Source organism: Actinia tenebrosa, unplaced genomic scaffold (assembly GCF_029948245.1).
Source record: "Actinia tenebrosa isolate PJP-AT-01 unplaced genomic scaffold, QUT_ActTen_1.0 PGA_scaffold11__36_contigs__length_13525064, whole genome shotgun sequence".
Taxonomy (NCBI): Eukaryota; Metazoa; Cnidaria; class Anthozoa; order Actiniaria; family Actiniidae; genus Actinia; species Actinia tenebrosa.
Genome location: NW_028292571.1, coordinates 3,816,856 through 3,836,320, shown reverse-complemented (window position 1 = coordinate 3,836,320; position 19,465 = coordinate 3,816,856). Strand labels below are relative to the sequence as shown.

The 19,465-nt window shown below is 36.5% G+C and overlaps 2 protein-coding genes and 1 long non-coding RNA gene across 4 annotated transcripts; 2 read left to right on the top strand and 1 right to left on the bottom strand.

Annotated features, from left to right (window-relative positions):
- Window positions 1–1,333: 1,333 nt before the first annotated feature.
- LOC148912367 (tRNA-queuosine alpha-mannosyltransferase-like) lies at window positions 1,334–8,336 on the bottom strand. Its single transcript, XM_089027137.1, has 10 exons — window positions 8,151–8,336; window positions 7,165–7,401; window positions 6,893–7,060; window positions 6,044–6,209; window positions 5,347–5,408; window positions 4,621–4,730; window positions 3,790–3,934; window positions 3,303–3,373; window positions 2,933–3,024; window positions 1,334–1,432 (listed from the first exon to the last, which is right to left on the bottom strand). Exons 1-10 carry the CDS (start codon window positions 8,201–8,203, stop codon window positions 1,370–1,372), a joined length of 1,167 nt encoding a protein of 388 aa, XP_088883263.1. The 5' UTR covers window positions 8,204–8,336; the 3' UTR covers window positions 1,334–1,369.
- Window positions 4,750–6,888, top strand: LOC116287984 (uncharacterized). Its single transcript, XR_004196131.2, has 3 exons — window positions 4,750–4,921; window positions 6,124–6,218; window positions 6,574–6,888. It is a non-coding gene; the product is annotated as an uncharacterized LOC116287984 (long non-coding RNA).
- Window positions 8,337–8,432: 96 nt separating the features above from the next.
- Window positions 8,433–18,936, top strand: LOC116287985 (uncharacterized). 2 transcript variants are annotated; one of them, XM_031694699.2, is made up of 8 exons: window positions 8,433–8,572; window positions 10,029–10,123; window positions 10,734–10,814; window positions 14,750–14,799; window positions 15,641–15,794; window positions 16,225–16,461; window positions 17,166–17,205; window positions 18,391–18,936. In XM_031694699.2, the coding sequence occupies exons 1-8, from the start codon at window positions 8,458–8,460 to the stop codon at window positions 18,432–18,434; spliced, it is 816 nt and encodes a 271-aa protein (XP_031550559.1). In that variant the 5' UTR covers window positions 8,433–8,457; the 3' UTR covers window positions 18,435–18,936. The 2 variants fall into 2 exon arrangements, with proteins under 2 accessions (XP_031550559.1, XP_031550558.1); XM_031694698.2 differs by having other exon boundaries at window positions 17,163–17,205.
- The last annotated feature ends 529 nt before the right edge of the window (window positions 18,937–19,465 follow it).

Sequence of the window (19,465 nt, the reverse complement as noted above, 5' to 3'; positions counted from 1 at the left end):
AAAATAACACTTACCTTGATAACTACTGCTTCTTTATAAATGAACAGTTGCTTGCCGACGTGTCGTTGGTGCTAAGTTTTTGATACTGTACTAGTATCTTCACTTTCACATCCCCATAATCCTTTGCGCCATGGCGGCTAGTATTCAAAACGGTATGGTTTTTCGGCTTTTGGGTCTGGGGTAGGGTTTCAGTTTTTGACATTTGGTCTTGGATAGGGTATCATCTTTGTCTGGGATAGGGTTAACAATATGGTAGTTTTTGTCTGGCGAATAGGCTACGCTTTCTGCCGGCACAAAAACAATAAAAACGTTAATAAATATTTTTTGAATAAATTGAATAGCCGTCATTTCGTCTGGGATAGGGCGTACAATTCTTAGTTTTAGTCTGGGGTAGGGTATGTAAAATCAAAATGTTTGAAGGCTACTTGTCAATCATATACAAAACGGAAGTAATCGTGCTGGTGTCTAGATACCAGTCTCTGCTCGAAAAAATCGGCGAACCATCCCGCTTGGGATTTGGCTAAACAATCGAGAATTGTCGTGTTCTGGCAACCCCGTGTGATTTATGACTGCACACAGCACACTTGCGCGTTTTCTATTTCTTCAATTACTTTCCTTTTATTTTCCACAATCACAAGCTAATAAAACTTTTAACAATACGATTACGTTCATTATTTGGGAATCACAAGCTAGTATTCAAAGTTCTATATTAGTGCTGATGGGGCAGCAACCCCCCTTTTAGTTTGGGATCTTGTTTGCAATGCATAGTTTTACTTTTTGTTTGTTCAAAATATCCCCAAGACTCAGGAAACAGCATTTCTGAATTCCCTTAGGAGACCTAGTTGGCGGCGAGATTCATCTAACATCAGATTTTACTGACCCCCCTTTCTTGGATTCCTGGGACTGCCCCAGCAATGGAAATTAAACTATGAGGGATTTGATGCACTGGGTCTAGGAATTAGAATGGTCAGTAAGGGAGTTTTTCCAAACATTTTTCAAATTTCTTAAATTCTTCTAAGCTTTTTAAAATACACATCTACATGTCCACAATCAGTTTTGATAAATGTGTATCAGCCATTAACAAAATAAATGGTTCTAGTGCATTCTGTACATTCTATTTTCACCCCTAAAGCAGCCATGAAACGAGTACGCACGGAATGTTATCATGGCTTTCTGGATGTGATTCCTAGGTGAGAAGCATTATGAATGCCCCTGGGTCGGCAGTTACCTATTTCAGCAAGAAAATCCAAGGTTTCAACCTCATTTGCTCAGGTTTGCAGTACCAGTCAGTGCTAGATATATTTTTGACCCCCCCCCCCCCCCCCCCCCCCTTCAGAGTCTGGTAGCTTAATCACAGCCTACATTCTGTTTAACTCAATAAATTCTGATAATCTTTGCCAAGATTCTCCCAGCTGAAACGACTGACATCAACCTGAAATGGAAAACATTTTATGGATGGTGTCATAGTAAGCAGGTGATGGTGGTGGATGTGTGTGGGAGGGAGGGGTTGGTGGGGGTAATTTAATATAATTACCTAATGTGAGTAGACCAGCTTTGACTCCCAAGGGGGGGGGGGGGGGTGCTCCGCCAGAATTTGGGTAGGGGTGTTCCTCTGGGATTCTGAAAGGGGTACCCTGTTTATGACAAAAGAAAATCAAATTTGTAGGCCCTGTTTATGACAAAAGATATAATTAATTGCACTGAGTTCCTGTTTCAATTATCATGTCATCTTGCGTATCATTTTTTTACGACCATGGTAACCAGTTTCCGTCAATACGAAAGTAGAAATCCTGAAATATGACAAAAAACTCAGGAAGAATTTGGACCTTGAGTGAAATTGCATACCCTGTTTATGACAAGAAGCTTGAAAAACCATACCCTGTTCAGCGGATCATCCCCGTATAGTTCATATATGGGAGTACCCTCCCCCCCCCCCTCAGGCTTTGACTTTTCTCAACATTTAATATAGTTTCAATATTAGAATGCTGATTGAGATAAGGAGAGAGAGATGATGGGACCAATGCTGAAGGGGCTTCTGACTCATAGACCATGAGGGAGAGGTCTAATTGTTTTAGTATAAACCTACTAACCAGTCAAATGAATGGATACAAACAATTTTGAAATTAAGTTTGAATATTTTTTTTGGAGGTCGTTTTGATTTTCAAAACCAGCATCTTTTTGTTATGTAATATACTGCTAGTATGCTGTAGCTCAGCCAATCATAATGTAGGATTTATGATAGACTATTAGTATAGTTTTATGCTAATCGGCAATAGACTAATGATACCTTTCATACAGTTCTCTTGTACCTTACATACTCCTGTTTCAGTGATCAGTGTATAGAAGTGAGAATAGTGGATACTTCAAAGCAAGTTTCTTACAATTAGTGGTGATAACTAGTAGAGTACTAGCGTGGACTGCATCAGTGTTTCTGAATAAAACAGCAGGAACTTGTGGATAAATTGAATCACCGTAAAAAAGCTTTGTGAAACTGACATTTCGGATGTTAGTCCTTCGTCTGACTGAACTACACTTACTCCGACGTCAGACTAACCTCAGTTTCACAAAGCCTTTTGTGGTGATTCAATTTATCTACAAGTTCATGCAAGTTTCTTACAGCCCATTTCATGTTTTTTCACTGTCTGGCATTTTGGCCTCCATCGATCAAATTTGCAAAGGACCAAGTAAATTCCAATGATGGGTGTGGGCTGTTGAGTCACAGGAATATTTATTGTTCATGATCAGAATGACTAGGAATGTACTGGGCTCATTGCTGAAGGTCTGAAGTCATTTAGGTCAAAGAAACATGAAACAGGCTGTAAGAGTTTGAGTGTCCATGTGTCATGGTGGAGCCATAAAGTGATCACATTTTGACATTTGTGTTTGGTGAGAACTAATATAGAACGGATGGAAGTATTCTTTATTTAAATACCTTTAACGTATGGTTCCTGACAAAGCCAGGGTTCTTACAGAAGTAGCGAAGCTTCTTAGCAAGCTGTTGTTGAGTTGAGTAGAGGTAAACATCTAGACAAATGCAAAAGAAATGCCAATAATGAGAGAAAAATAATGCTGCAAAAATACCTTCTAGAATTGGTTGCTTTGTCTTATCCCCCTCAGCCTCCTGTGAGGATAAAAAGTGACTTGAAATATGATTCAAGAATCAGGCATACCTTAGGGTTTTCATTAAGGATCAGAGATTGGAGAATGCTCTGGTAACTGAGCAAAATTCCCAGGCTTATACTAGCATGATCTTCCTTTTATTTCAAAATTTAATGAAAATCCTGGTACCAGCATATACTTACCCGGAAATATCTCTGGGTATGCCAGGTTGTTGGGGCAGAGAGGATAACAGCCTAGCTGTACAGCCTCTAACCTGACATGATGAATTAATAATTAGGAATTCAAAAGAAATCTATAGTAAATGTATATGGATGGAAAGATGGAAAGTTGGATGGATGCATGCATGGACAGAGGAGATGGGAGAGGGGGACTGGGGGGGGAGGGCTTTTAATGAGAATTACATTTTTATTTTGCCTAGGAATAAGAAAAAACGTTCACCACAGGGAGGGGAAGGGAGGACTGCGACGTCCCCCACATTAAAAACTGTTCCACCATCCCTGGGATGAGTAGTTGACTAATGGCTGGATAATACATGGTTAGGTGGATTGATACACAAATGAATCTAAGGAATGAATAGAAGGATGGATTGAAAAAATATAAAGAATAGATGGATGATTCAGTAGGTTAAGGGAAAGACCAATGAAAGGATAAAATAAATAAATGGCTTACATTGCGACACCAAAAAATTCATGTCGAGCTGTGGAGACTGCAAGATCAGCATCCATTAGGACAGCTTCATAGTCTTCACGTGATTGTTGATACCCCCAGTTTATGACTTTGTATCCTAGACGTGTCTTTGCTTCAGCAAATATGCCTAATAATAATTATTTAATATTTTTTCTTATATATTAAGCTTTATAAATAACTACTCATTCTTTTTCTACTTCTTATAGCTATATAATTGTATAAATATTTATACAGTTTTTCTAAGTTTTCTAGTTTGAATAGCTATATCAAGTTCATATTAACATGGAAGAGCCACCTTGTGGATTAATAATATTAATGCTCATCATCATCATCATCATCATCATCATCACAAAGTTTGCTTATTTACCAGAGTTCTCCAATCCCCAACCCTATACTTTGCTATGCGTTGTGCTCTGAACACTTCTACGTTTTGGCGCTTCTCCTATAGGTTTCGATAGGTAGAGATTGTACATTGATATAACAATATAGGAACATCAAAGTGAAAAGCTAAAACATAATTGGTATAGAGTACAATTCTAAAACTTGTCAAAAAGTTGTCAAAAATAAATCAAAAACTTGTACATAGAAGTGTTCACAGTACGATGTGTTGCACAGTAATGAAAACACTCAAAGAGCACAATAAAAGCTGTACTACCTGTTCCAACTACTAGCTTCAAATAGCAACAATCCCTATGTCAAAATTGTCATCATTACCATCCATTTTGTCGATATCACTTCAATAACCATAACTATTTCCCATGACCATCATATTAGCAAAAACATATTTTCATTATTTACAAACACAAAACTTACTGGGGACTTCCGAAAATGTTTCTCCTATGACTGACACTTTGAAATCAAGTTTTTCCTCTAACAAATGAAAAATAGCATCAAAGAATGATTCAGGGTTCTTGTCATGTTCCCTGGAAAAAAATGCAGAAACATTAAATAGTTAATAACATAATACTAGTAAACAATACATTTTTTTGTTGCCATTGTTTTTCTTTCTTGTTTTGAAGGGAACCAAGTGCGGCATAGCAGTTGTGCACTCTCTTTGACACTTTTGGCCAGGCATTATCTGTTGGCCAGTCCTTATTTTTATAGTCTTGTGGCAGTAAGTGTTCACTAGAGCAGATTTCCATTGACTGTGAAAAGCTCACGGCATGAACATGGTCATGATATGGCAAGCATAATTATGTTAGACCATTGTGCAAAAAATCACTCTTCATCCAATAAAATGCCTGAAACGCAGCATGAACATGGCGTGGACATGGTCACATGCACAAATTGTGAGAGAAAAAAAAACTCCAATCAAAGTTCTAGAAAACATCATGGTCGTGGCAAGGCATGCATACGGCACTGACTTTTTCATAGTCATATAAAAACTGCTTGACTGCTAGTCAAAATTGACTTGTTCACAATATTTGTAATAACCAACTCATTTTTTTTTAATTACAATTTTTGGCTATAATTAATAATTATAGTATACTGTACACTGTATATAATAATGTTGAATGGATATTCATTTGATAACTATACCATCGATGAGCCCATAGAATATGAAGTGGGTGATCATTTGGTCTTGACAGCCTTGTGTTGCACTGTAGGTTTCAAAAATATAGTATGTTCTTAGTTATTTCATTTTACTCAAGTGCTTAACTCGTAAAAAATTTAAGATATAAAAAACTGTTATCTGTCTTACATACTCTGATCTAACAGGGGCAGATCCAGGATTTTTTTCTAAGGTGGGGTGCACCCTTTGATTACGAACTCAAACACTAAAAACACGGTAAATATCAGCTTATCTTTGGGGGGTGCGCTCCCCCTGCACCCCTCTCCTAGATCTGCCCCTATCTAAACATGTCACATTTGAATATCGTTCACAAGAAAAGCCTAGCAAACCCTTAATAGTTAGTGGTTTCCAGCTTCTCAAGCATTTTAGCAGCATTCCAATATTATTGTTTAGATTAGAATGTCTAAAACAGAAAATTGTTTTATATCTCTTTTATAAAATTGAATACAAGTGCACAAATCAATGAATACTGCTTTGTTTTCCCTATAAAAGTTCAAATTTAGAGCATGTGTGGCATGAAAAATAATATTAATTGAGGGTTTAGTAGGTATTACAATGTACTTTGATCTAAAATTTGACCAGCATTTTGACCAATCAGATTCAATCAGAGTGTGCAGCATTAAAAATCTGTTATTTAAAAAAAGTATATTCAGTTCAACTTACAGTGATCTGAGGAATTGGGAAATAGAGGACTCTGCATTTTGGTTTGATTTGATCTGAAATTCCTTTTGGTCTGTGATCAGGAATAAGTTTGAGGAATGAATCCACAGAAGTTAGGAATGAATTCATGTTGAATTCAGAATTGAATACAACAACATCTGCAACTAAACTGAAGCAGGTAATAATAAGATACTTTAGTAGGTTAAATGGATGGATGGATGGATGGATGGATTGATGGATGGATTGATGGATGGAAGGTTTGATGGATGGATGGATGGATGGATGGATGGATGGATGGATGGATGGATGGACGGATGGATGGACAGATGGATGGATAGATGGATGGATTGATGGATGGATGGAAGGTTTGATGGATGGATGGAAAGTTGGATGGATGGATGGATAGATGGGATGGGAAGGGTGGGTGGATAAGTGGATGCATAAATGGATGGTAGTTTGGGGAAAAAGGCAATCACTGACAATATGAAAACTTGTTACAGCTAGTCACCCCAGCAATACTTGTTTTGATGCAGGTCAACAGAGTCGAACTGAAAGCAATGGGAAGGTGCCTCTGGCAGCCACTACACACTCCATGTATGACCCTGGAGCAGAGCTCCAATCAGTTTGAATTAGTTACTGACAGTTTGAAAAAAGGAAGAAAAAACTGGAGCCAGAAAAGCTCTCAGGGTTGAAACACAACCAACTCAGCTCACATGGGACACCTGGGTATTGAACCCTGCAGGACAGGACCTAGAGGTGAGATAAGGTGAGCTCACGATCTTTACATCCTTGCTATCCTGACTCCCCAATGAGTGAATTGCATGTAAATCTTGTATTATCTTATTGTCTTACCAGGAAATAATTTGGTTATATCCATATTGGAAGTCCCTCTCTTGCTGCTTTCTCACAGGATAGACTAACTGATTTTCATGGAAATACAGCACTTTTTTGAGATCAGTAAGGTCTGGTCTTAAGGCTATTAATTCCGCCAAGTTCAAAACAGAACTGGAAAATAAAATGCTGCAATAAAATAGTAAATTACATCCTTAAATAATGATAATTAACAACACTGTGTGCAACACTGTTTTCTTGCATATCTTGTGGTAAGTTAGTTTGTAGCCTACCGATACTGATGCACTTCAGATATACATTGGGCAAAGTACAAGGCACTCGTCCTTACTCTCCAATGCCATTTCTTTGCTGGCAGACAGAATTTGACACAGCCAGGTATTTTCTGGACCAGCAGATCAACCAGCTGCTTGTGAGATCCACCATAGAATGGTTCGATTAGTAACACATGCCCTTCATCTGATTGTGTGCTCCTTTGCACATCATCAGAGTCTTCTATGGTTTTATCATTCCTTGAAGTTATCAAAATAAAATTTTGTTGAACAGTCTATGTCAGTCACAAGGGGTTATTTGAAGGGGCAAAACAAACCTCTCCTCATCTCTTCCTTGCTGTTTTTAACATTACTTAAATCAACCATAAAAGTGAAGAATATAAACCTCCTACCGGTTTCCGTAAAGCTCTGCAGTAACACCTGAGTATCTGCAGGCTCTGCTTGGGGAGAGGAGGAGAACATAGGGAAGAGGAGAGCCTTCCCCTCCTCGCTCCCCTCTCCCTAGGCTCCGCTTCCTTCCCAGTCACCTTGAAGGCCTGATACTCAGGCTAGCCCTGATGTCACTTATAGGGTTTAAAATAATGGCTGGTCATCACGCAATGTCCAGCCAGAATTGCAAATTGTCTGATCAAATCTTTGCCTTGCCGATTACTTTTACTAGTAACTAATTTAACCAGTCATCATGATAGGCTACTAAGCGGCCGTTATTTTAAGTCCTGGACTACACACTCTGAGTGGTTCAAAAACTATGCTCTCTTTCAAAAAAAAATGCAGCTCAGTGCTACAACACTCTCTGCATTAATGTGCTGCAGGTTTGTAAAGAAGTAAAAGAAGTCTAGTAAGCATTTCATATAATTTGTTCTCAGGAAATGCTTTTCGCATAATGAAAAAAAAAAAAAATTTTCAGACTGCATAAAATTTACTAATAATCATCCCCTATACCAATTTTTCATCTACCCCTCCCTCATAAAAATAATTCTGAAGCTTACTTTGTCCAGCTGGCCAAGTAGGCTGATGTCGTCCCATCATTTGACTCACTCATTTCTACCTCTAAATCACCTAAAACACCAACCTCATGCAGCCCACCTCAAGACTTCAACATTAGACTTTCAAAATATTAAAACATTGAATATTATAGAAAGAATTTCAAGACATTTGAAATTTCGAAGTTTAAATTGTCCGCCATTTTGGGAATTATTTGTCCTACATGGTCGTATTGCGCGTGCTCAAGTCTAGCGGTTTTACTTCGCGGGCTCGTGTTATGGTTTTTTCGAATTTTTGAGTCGAAGAAACAAAATGGCGGACGCCGAGGGCAAGTTTTCTTTTGTCACAGAAGGCGAACACGAGCTCATTTTAGGGAGCTCTCTTAACCAAAACGCAAAACAGGAATATGCCTTTCATACCATAAGATGTGAGTACAAAAATGTATTTCTGGGAAGTGGAAAATTTATTCTTTTGTCCGGAACGTCGAGCATATGTTTTTGACTTGTGTGGCGGGCGCTGTTTACTGTTTTTTGGCTCGGTTTTAAGTTTATAGTTATGGGAATACAATATTTGTATCTTGGATACACATAAATAAGGTGTATCAGTTACAAATTATTTTTTCTATATAATTATTTATTTAGGTTTTTAGGTATGAATTAATTAAATAATGATTTATTGCCTAAAAGTAATTTTAACTTTTAACTTTTATGTGTCAGCTGTTGTGGCCTAGTTCGGCTTTTAGCCTTCCTTTTCGTCGGGGAAGTATTTTATAGTTTTATTTCACTTTCTTTCGTTTACATAACCCTTTAGAATATTTAATTTTTAGAAAATTTCAAAAGTAAACTCAGGGATATGATTCATAATTTACACCAGATATCAAAGATATCTTCTATCTTCATTGGCTATTTTTCCATTTATACGAGTACAATCTGTGAGGAATTCTGAGTAAACATTTAAAATGGGTATAAAGAAAGAAATAATACTAAAGGACCCCAGGATGATTTCAAGAGGTTGGCTGTTACAGTGGCCGCAGAGAGGGTGGAGAAGGTAAGGGGGTTCTTCAGACACCCCCTTTTTCCCTTTTCCCATACTAGTCTCTTATATTTTCCAATCTCAACCCCCCCTCTTTTCCTCCCCCCTCCCTTAAAATACAGTATTTACATGTAGCTTCTTCTTTAGATTTTTTATTCATTCCAATAATTTTTTAAAAACTTCCAGATAAAATAGGGTGACTAGCTACCCAATCCATCTGCATGTTTGGGACTGAAAAGATGACATTATTACAGCTGTTTGCATTACTATGCGGCCACCCCAAACACAAATCGCGTTGTGTAGTTTGCAATAGACTGCCGTCAATCAAACACCTCATTCTACTTGGATGTACTCAAACTCTTTGCAATCGCTTTAGGAACTTTCCTTCGTGATATCTGACTGAGAAAGTTTGATAGAAAAGCCAACTCACTGATCCAAACGTGTATAAATGGCATCAACATGAATGATTGACAGAAGTCTATTGGCTGCGTAGTAATGCAAACAACAGTAACACTAAAGAGAATCATAAAAGTGGTTTGGACATTTTCATAGTCATTGTGGATGGCAATGCTTGGACATTGATGCAATCACATTGCATCGCTAGCTGATTAGCGATGGCGGGATTGCCATTAACATGGTCATCCAAGCCACATGAAGATCTAACTATTTGCAGATGTAATTACAAAGACAGCACCTCCTCAGTTGTTTTCAGACCCTGAGTGTTGGTCCTGCCAAGGCTTGAACCATGACATCCTGCACAACATAATATACTGAGGATCTTAATGTTAGTGACAGTCAATCTCACTGGTACATTGCATTCAATTTTGATAATTCTATTATTTTTTCATTAGATGATTTCAAGCCTGCATCAGTTGATTCAACAAAAGCAAGTGAACTTGTTGTGGGAGATAAAAGCGAAGTTACTATAACAGTCCCTCATATCCAGGTATATACATAAAGTCCTACAAATGTAAAAAAACCTTCAAATTTTAGTGATACCCTGAAACAACCTCTGGGTTAATCAAAATCTGTGCACAGCCAACTCAGAGGTTGAATTGGAATATGGTATAGACGACTTTCATAATTCAGTTTTTTCTGATAAAGAAAATGAAGCCTGTTTACCAGAAACTATCAATGCTATTTGAGAAAATACTTCATGAAAACCATTTCCAGAAAATTTTGTAAAACTTGACTGAATACCAAAGAAGTTATGAAAGAAAGAAAATGGAGAGTTTTGTATGTATATATCACTGGAGGCCTTGGAGGCATTTTTTGGGTGCATTTTCAGAACTTCAAATGCTCACATCTTGTAAAGGATTTTTTACTTTAATTAGAAACTCACACGCCTTATCTAAATCGACAAGTAAAATGATTTAAAATGGTTTTCACTCCAAAAACATTGATTTTTAATGTTTATGCAAATTAGCAGCAGCCATTTATGAAAGTGGTCTATGTTGGGGTTTTTGATGGAAGAATTAAATTGGAGAACCAAGTGAAAGACCTTGAATCAAGGCCTGGGAGACTCAATAATGCATTTAATTTTGTATTGTTTATAGGATTCTGGAGCTACAGTTTACAAAGGATCCAAGAGACCTTGCCCTAAAGAATTTTTATTAATTATTGACAAAAAGACACAGGTAGGACTACAGTGTGGTTTAAATTATTATTAAATGAATTTATGAAATGATAAAATTCATCACTGCATTCATGGTAACTAGAGAAATAAAAGGATAGCCAAAAGGTAAAATCGCATTGAAAAGGGGTACTTACAGCCACTCACATGCGCCCTCTGGCAATTTTTTCTGTCGTGACGAAGAAGGTTTTGGTGGGTGTCAATCACAAGGTGTTTCCATAACATTGTCGGAAAACACAAAACTATAAAGGCATGTGCCTATAGAATGTCATGGAAATGCCTTGATTAACGTCCACCAAAAGCTTCTTCGTCACAACAGAAACAATTGCTAGAGCGGCGTGTGTGATTGAGAATGGCTGTAAAAACATGCAGCTGAAACATGAACTTACAGTACCAGCAATTTTATCTGAAACAACCTATAGGCTGATCTAAGTCTGGGAACAGCTAACTCACAGATAGAAATGTGTTGGCAGGTTTTACAGAGGGAGGAAAGACCAGAAACAAACATAAATAAAGGGAGATTTCCAACAAACTCTACATACATGTGATGCTGAGTCCTGGAATCAATCCCAGTGATACTCTAGATATCCAGGTGATCTCATTTTGACAACCCACCAAAAACTAGCCATCATCTTGCAGGAAGAAATTTGATCAGGCAACCCATCCATTCTTGTACCCAAAGCCTTCTTAATAATAATAATAATAATAATAATAATAATAATAATAATAATAATAATAATAATAATAATAATAATAATAATAATAATAATAATAATAACATGTGAAGAAAGCTTTCGACTCAATTAATCATGAATGGCTGGCTCTCACCTTACAAATACACAACGTTCCAACGAAGATAAAGAACTTTATTAAGAACACAATGAAGAAATGGTCCATCACACTAGAGGTCAAGATTGAAGACAAGAAAGAGAAAATTGGTCCAATACGTCTGAAGCAAGGAATTCTACAAGGAGACTCGTTCTGCGTTAGATTATTCACACTCTGCCTCAATCCAATAGCGTGGTGGTTAAGAACCACAGAAGGATACACATACTCACACAACAAGCAAGAGAAGCTAACACACTTACTTTACGTTGACGATCTAAAGACATACCACAAGTCAGCTCAAAAGGCGCTATTAATAACAAAGACAACAAAGAGTATGTTTGAAGACATCGGACTTTTCTGGGGTTTGGACAAGTGCGCAACAGTCAACATCTTACGAGGTAAAATAGAAATAAATGAAGAAAGTGTAAAAATATCTGACAATGAAGAGCTCAAAGTGCTAGACACTAACGATTATTACAAATTTCTCGGTAAATATGAGAACTCGACGCAACTAGAGGAACAAGTCTATAATGAAGCAAGTAAGGAATACCTGAAACGCTTATCCGTAATATGGTCAAGTAACATATCCATGCCAAGAAAAGTACACGTGACCAAGACCTTTGCCCTACCTGGTCTTCAGTACCACATGTGGACAAGTGACTGGAAAATAAACCAACTGAAGGACATAGACCGACGCACAAGAGAGATAGTCAGAAAAGAAGGAGGAATGCACCATCACGAATCCATCAAACTACTCTACCTACCAGAAGAACTAGGAGGAAGCGGTATGAAAAGCGTTGAGGACACTTTCAAATTAACAACAATCAAAATGGCAAACTATATCAACAACAGCAAAGACAAGAGGATCAAGCATGCAAGAACGCTTGAAATGAATAGAATCGCGCAAGGTAGAAGGTCAATTTTCAAACAGGCCACCAAGTACACAGCGGAATATAACATCACGTGCGACTTTGATGATACAGGCACTAAAATACCTACAAGTAAAGACCCTACACCTGCCAACGAGATCAAAACGATAACATCACCTTCACCAAAATCAATAAAAGAGCTGCTGCAATCAAAGATCACGGAGAAGTATATAAAAGAAACAAAACAGCAAACATGGCTTGGAGCCTACACCAACAAACAACTCCAAGACAAACAGATTTCACCAACAGCCAACCAGATCCTGAAGAAGGGGAAAAACATTCCCGATATTGTCTACAGCGTAAACAAGAACATACGCCAACAACTACTACCAACAAAGACATACCAACAAAGCAAAGCACAGATAACCATCACAGACACCAAATGCAGAATGTGCCATATGGCTACAGAATCAACAACACATGTACTAAGTGGCTGCTCAAAGATCGCCTAAAGCCTTTACACAGCCAGACACGACAGAATGCTGAGACCGATATACCACTGTTTGCTGGAAAAGTACAACTTTCAGGAAAGCGACAATGGAAAGCCATGGTACCAACAAAGTCTACCATCAGCAGTACTTCAAAATGAAAAGGCAAAAATATACTGGAATGTACCCTTTCAACTTGAGAAAGCTCCAGAAAACAGTGCCAATAAACCCGACATAGTTGTACAAGATAAAGAAACTAATGCTTGGACACTATTTGAAGGCACAGTTTGTCAAGTTGGTAAGATTGCGGAGAGAACTGTTGAAAAACAAGAAAAATACACGGAACTATGTGCAGGCATCAAAAAAGAGTGCAAAAGCTCAAGTGTAAATCAGATTAACATAGTGTTTGACTTTCTCGCAGGACATCACGAACAGCTAAGAAAAGACCTAAGAACAATTACAAATACAGACAGGGAAGTGAACTTTCTTATAGAACGATGTCAGAAATGGATTTTAAGCCAGAACGTTAATATAGTCAAGAAGTTCTATGAATATGCATAAGCTGAAGAAAGGATTGAAAAAAAATGATGAACTTAACCAGCCTAGACTTAGTCCGCTGGTCAATGTAAACATGATATATACAGACAAATAAAACTTGCCATAATAATAATAAAATTTATTTGACACAGAAATCCTTCAGTAATGATTGATTTACAAAGATGCTGTGTATAATAAGAACTATAGTAAAAAATAGTCTAAATAAATAAATAAATAAAGTATTCTAATAAAGTATTAAAACTATGAATAAATATAGAAACATATGTAAATAACTAGTATTCTAATAAAGTATTGAAACTATGAATATATAGAAACATTTATTGTAAAATTACTACTTTACAAATGGTTAAAACTGAATTTAAAACTAACTATAACACGACAAAGCTTAATAGCCCCAGTACCTAGATTTAAATTTCTTTAAAGATGGAGCCTGACTTACTATGAATATTTATAGGATGAATATTACCCTTATTGCGGGTAATAAATTGACCGTTTAATTCGATTGGTTTACATTTTTTGCATAATCATCTGTTTCAGGTTCACTGATTTTACAATCAACAGTTGAAATTTGAATACTTTACCGTATACATCAGAGGGTCTTGCTAAATTGCCCATTTTTTTCAAAATGTTAATCACAGACAAATAAACTGTTCCACATACAATGTATAAACAAGCTTGATTGTTTTTCTTTCGAAAAAAGAATGGCTTGAATTTATACAGGAAGTCAGAATAATTGGAGCATGTGCATATCTGATGACCTAGGATCTGGGTCTTTCAGCTTGTGTGTTAACAGAGCCTTTGACATTTTGGTGAGAAGTGTCTGGGCACAAGAAAGGCGACCCATCAAATCTAATTAGTGTATGATAATGAAAAAAACATGGCGTGCTTTATGGACTAACGCAATGCGTTAAGAAATTTATGTATACTTGTAATGACTACCTATGGGTCAAATGTTGCATCATCGTTTCAATTCTTTGATGAAATTATCATGAAATGGTAGCTCTTTGTTCGCAGATAAACAACTGAAATTAGGACTGCCTGATCAACTACAGTACAACAATATTATTCTTTGTGCACAGCCTTCCCCGAGATCACCTGGACAGAGACTTGAGACTTGAATGCATTACAACTGCACCAGAGCCCTTTGTGAATAATTTATTCAATGATTTTATTTTTCATTTCTTTCATTACTCTAGACATTCACATTAGAAAGAATAGGATCAACAAGTCAGATGAAAAAAATCAGGTAAAACAAAATACTTGAGTTAATTATTTATGAGCCACTCTAATCCCCAACTGCTACCTTAGTTTATATCCAACCTTATTGATGGTTTTCACAGCCGCCATCTTGGATGAATTAGATTCGTCATTATTCTCTTTTGTTATATTATCCAAAGTGGCCGCCATGTCTGTTATTTCATTTTATTGGGAATGATTGAAAACCAGCAATAACCCTGCCCATTCAATGGACTGTAACAGTACTTTGACAGTACAAAAGCCATCGCATCACAAGCCATTATTGGGCATCCAGGAGGCAAAACAAAATAAAGACGTTCAATAATACAGTTTAGTAAAAATACACAGGTGATATACTCAGGTTATCACACGATAATCACCTCCAGCGATAATCCAAAATGGCGGCCAGCCGCTTTGTTGCTGTTACCGGAAAAAATGTGTCTTTTATCTTCTTCTTCTTTTTGTTGTTGAAAGAATCACCTGTGTATTTATACTAAAACGATTATTTGCCTCAGCTTCAGTGAGTATCAGAGAATATTTACCTTGCTGCTTGAAGACGGTAAATATTCCCCGATATTCACTTCACATTCAGGGAATAATAATTGTTCACTATAGAGTTTTGTGTGTTTGTCTTTCTTTCGTGTATAAAGGTGATCACTGTGCAGTCTTTGGCTGTTTAATAATGATTGACAATATCATCTTCACATTTAGCTTTATATTTGCCTTCTGGACGCCCCATTATATCTTACGACCAAAGATGACCACCGTCACTGAAGTAATCTATTGTGGTATTCCCTTGACAGGACTTTTACCTCTAACAAGTTTCTGTTTTTCCTAATCAAATTTCATAGATCTGCAAATCCAGTGAAGTTAAACAAGGCACAAGCCTCCAGTAGTACCAGTATTCTACCCGAAACCAAAACAACCAAAAAAATTAAATCAAATTCAACTAAAACTAAAAAACATCATCAACAAGAACCATCTTTATCTTCATCACAAGTACAGGTAATGTTCGTAGAAAAGAGAGTGAGCAATTTATCAGAAAAAATTCATTCAAGATTTTACATTCCCATATTTATATCCATGTGTTAATTTCCCTATTTCACTATGACATCACTGCTTGTTTATGTGGGGGATAGAATCTCCAAATCCAATAGAAAATTCAACAAAATTTGCTCCTAGCGAAACAGTTTAATCTAAAATGACCTGGTTTTCAGATATAATATGTGTTAATATGTACTAAAAAATGTTCTGAGCGTTTGGTAGCTATTCTACTTCTCTTCGTGCTATACGGGTTTTAGAACAATTTTCAGTGAATTTGCATTGATTTGACCCCCTCCTACGACCATGATCCTTTGCATTTAAACAATAGATTGTTTTGATGTGACGTCATAGTGAAATAGGGCAATTAAAGATCTATAATTTTTTTCTACAGGAATCTTTAACAATACAAAAGACTGAACCTACAGAGAATACAGAATTATTAGAATCAGCAGATTCATCCTCATCTAGTGACAGCTCTTCTTCTGACTCAGAAAATGAAGACAAGAATGACGATGATGATGATGATGACAACGATGATGATGATGATGATGACGATGAGGAGGACGATGGTGATGATGATAAAATTGATGACAAACATGTGGAACAACTTAACAGCATTCTCAATTGTGTATGTAATATTAATAATAATATTAATATTAATGTAATATTCACAGAGATAGAACACCCTATTTTCCATGGTTTTCAATGTTGTTATTTGTTTTCTTTTAACTATTTCACTTACTTCAAGATCTCCTTAGAACTCCATAGAGTTATTAAAAGATCACACCACTTAATCATGTATATGACGTGTGTTTTTGAGTGAAAGTGAGCCAAATTGGAAATGAAAAGCCACAATTTCATGCTGTTTAAGATAAACAGTCCCTTATAACTATTGGAGCTACTCTATATCACTTTGATGTCACATGAAAACAATCTTGTTTTTAACGTTAAGAATTTCATGGTCGTGGGAAGGGGACAAAACAGCAACAACTCGAAAAAAACTGCTGAAAATTGTATTTTCTTAAGACTTCAAAAACTAATGATAGCCACCAAAAACTACATGTTGTAGAATAAACACCAGTTTATAAAATGTTTGAAAACCTCACATATCACTTAGAGCTGTCAGTTGAACTGCAAAGTAAAATTAGTCCAAATTATCACTATTCTTCAACATTCTGATTCACTTTGAAACAAGCTGTAAAGTCATAGTGATATAGGGCAATTGGTCTGTTGTTAATACACTGAAAAAAACTATCTGTTAATCTTGTTTTTCCATTAATGTATTGTTGCATAGCTGAGTTTATGAACTCCAAATGTTTTTTTACCCAGCAGCTTGACTCAGAACCAAAGCCGACAGAATTTAATCAACTTTGTAAGTACAGTTGAGCTGGATGTTATTTCATTGATAAAGCCATACTGTTGATGTGATGATGATAATAATAATAATAATAATAATAATAATAATAATGATGGGATTGATGTGACTATGGTCAGGATGATTTTTGATGGTGTCAACACTGTAATAGTGATGTTGGTCATTGCACAATGCCTTATGCTGCTTATGCTGATAATGGTGAAAGTGATGATATTGATTTTGCTGATGATGGTGAAGATGATAATGATGCCGCCATTGTTGATTTTGGTGATGACATTGAAGATAATGTTGCTGATAACATAATTAATCAAATAATCAGGATGACTTTTTAAAAAAAGATGATGATAGGGCCATGATGGCTGTCATTGCATTGCATTCCATTTTGCTGCTGCTGATTTTATCAATGATGGTGATGATGATGATATTGAAAGTAGCTGATGATAGTGTTGTTGATGATGATGATGATATTGATAGTCGATGATGACAGTGTTGATGATGATGATGATGATAGTGAATGATGATAATGGATGATGACAGTGTTGATGTTGGGGATGATGATGATGATATTGATAGTGGATGATGATAGTGTTGAGGATGATGATGATGATATTGATAGTGGATGATGATAGTGTTGATGTTGAGGATGATGATGATGATATTGATAGTGGATGATGATAGTGGATGATGATAGTGTTGGTGATGATGATATTGATAGTGGATGATGATAGTGTTGGTGATGATGATGATAGTGAATGATGATAGTGTTGATGTTGAGGATGATGATGATGATATTGATAGTGGATGATGATAGTGTTGATGTTGAGGATGATGATGATGATATTGATAGTGGATGATGATGATATTGATTTTACTGGTGATGGTTAGGATAATGATGATAGTGGATGAGGAGGACAATTAATGATTGAGGATAACAATTAATGATTGAGGAAATAATCATGATAAATTTTGATGGTCTTGATGATAGCAATGATGGTGGTCATTGCTTTCATTATCTTATGATGCTTATGCATCTATCAATGATGCTGATTATTGTGAGATATGATCCGGATGATTTTTGTGTGGTGATGATCATGATGATGTTTATCATTGCATTAGATATTTCAATTCTGTTGCTGGTAGTTATAATGTCGATGCTGATCAGAGTTTTGATTTTGTCCCCAGCACAAGACTTACATTTAAGTGAATCAGGGAGTGATAGCGACTAGTCTCTATGGTAACAGAGTTATATCAATTGATAAAAACCAATGCAAATGAATTTATTCCAAATAATTTAAATAAGCTATGATCTATATCTCGAGATCCCCAGTATGACGGTCTGGGAGGTGTGATAGTGCTATTATATGATGGTGTTGAATAGAATAGCCACTTCTCTCAGCAACCCTCGCTTTTTCCTTCATGGGAATCCTGTGTTGTAAAAGTCTTAAAGAAGAGGAGAGCTGAAAAAAAAATTCTTGTACCTAGTGTCTCTCATCACTTTTAATACACAGGGATCCCAAGCCCAATCCCTGATATATAAGGAGCTGCAAAAAGGAAAAGTTAGTGAGAGTTGTCTAAGGATGAAAGTAGATAAATAATAGTGCTGTGCACAAAAGTTCAAAAGAAAAAATCCAAAATTATTTTGAAAGTCAAACGACAACTAAAACCTTGCACACTATTTCAGATAACAAGTGCTTGAACTAATAAATATTCGAATGTTCTTCCAGTTTCTGTACTGATTTCGAATTCTGCATTTATGTTTTGGAAAACAAAACAGTTCGGAGAATCAAGACGTCACAATTTTAAAATTTCGGGTGCCGTTGCGCTATAATTAGACTAAGACTCGTATTGGTCCGTCTTTCCCTTTTTCTTTGGGCTTCTCTCCGCGAAATTCAGCGTGCTAAATTACGTTTCAATCCTTTAGTTACCCTGCAAACAGGGTTATCTCCCCCTCCCTCCCTCCCTCCCTCCCTCAGTAGATATGAGCGAGAGGCCGTTGTACAGGTCACCCACCCAATAGCCCACTTCCAAGATATGCTTCGCTTGTCAATTATTCAAGTATTCAAGGTGAGGCTTCGTGCATAAAGCTCAGTGATTCGTGACAGGAATAAAAAATATATTTAACTTAGCACGTTTCCTTGTACCTCATATCTCGGAAGTGGGCTATTATGAAAACGTCGCTCAATATTTGTTTGACGGGGAGACTAATTAAAAATACTAAAAATTGATTTCGGTCCCACAATTCCATTAAAAAAAATTG

Bases quoted from the DNA above. Each gene is read 5' to 3' on its own strand.
- LOC148912367 (XM_089027137.1), bottom strand. From the start codon at position 8,203: ATGAGTGAGTCAAATGATGGGACGACATCAGCCTACTTGGCCAGCTGG. The intron at 5,409-6,043 runs GTAAGTTGAACT...TGAAACCTACAG, and splicing joins TCCCAATTCCTCAGATCACT to TGCAACACAAGGCTGTCAAG. The intron at 4,731-5,346 runs GTATAGTTATCA...ATTTTTTTCCAG, and splicing joins ATTCTATGGGCTCATCGATG to GGAACATGACAAGAACCCTG.
- LOC116287985 (XM_031694698.2), top strand. From the start codon at position 8,458: ATGGCGGACGCCGAGGGCAAGTTTTCTTTTGTCACAGAAGGCGAACAC. The intron at 15,795-16,224 runs GTAATGTTCGTA...TTTTTTCTACAG, and splicing joins TATCTTCATCACAAGTACAG to GAATCTTTAACAATACAAAA. The intron at 16,462-17,162 runs GTATGTAATATT...TTTTTTACCCAG, and splicing joins TTAACAGCATTCTCAATTGT to CAGCTTGACTCAGAACCAAA.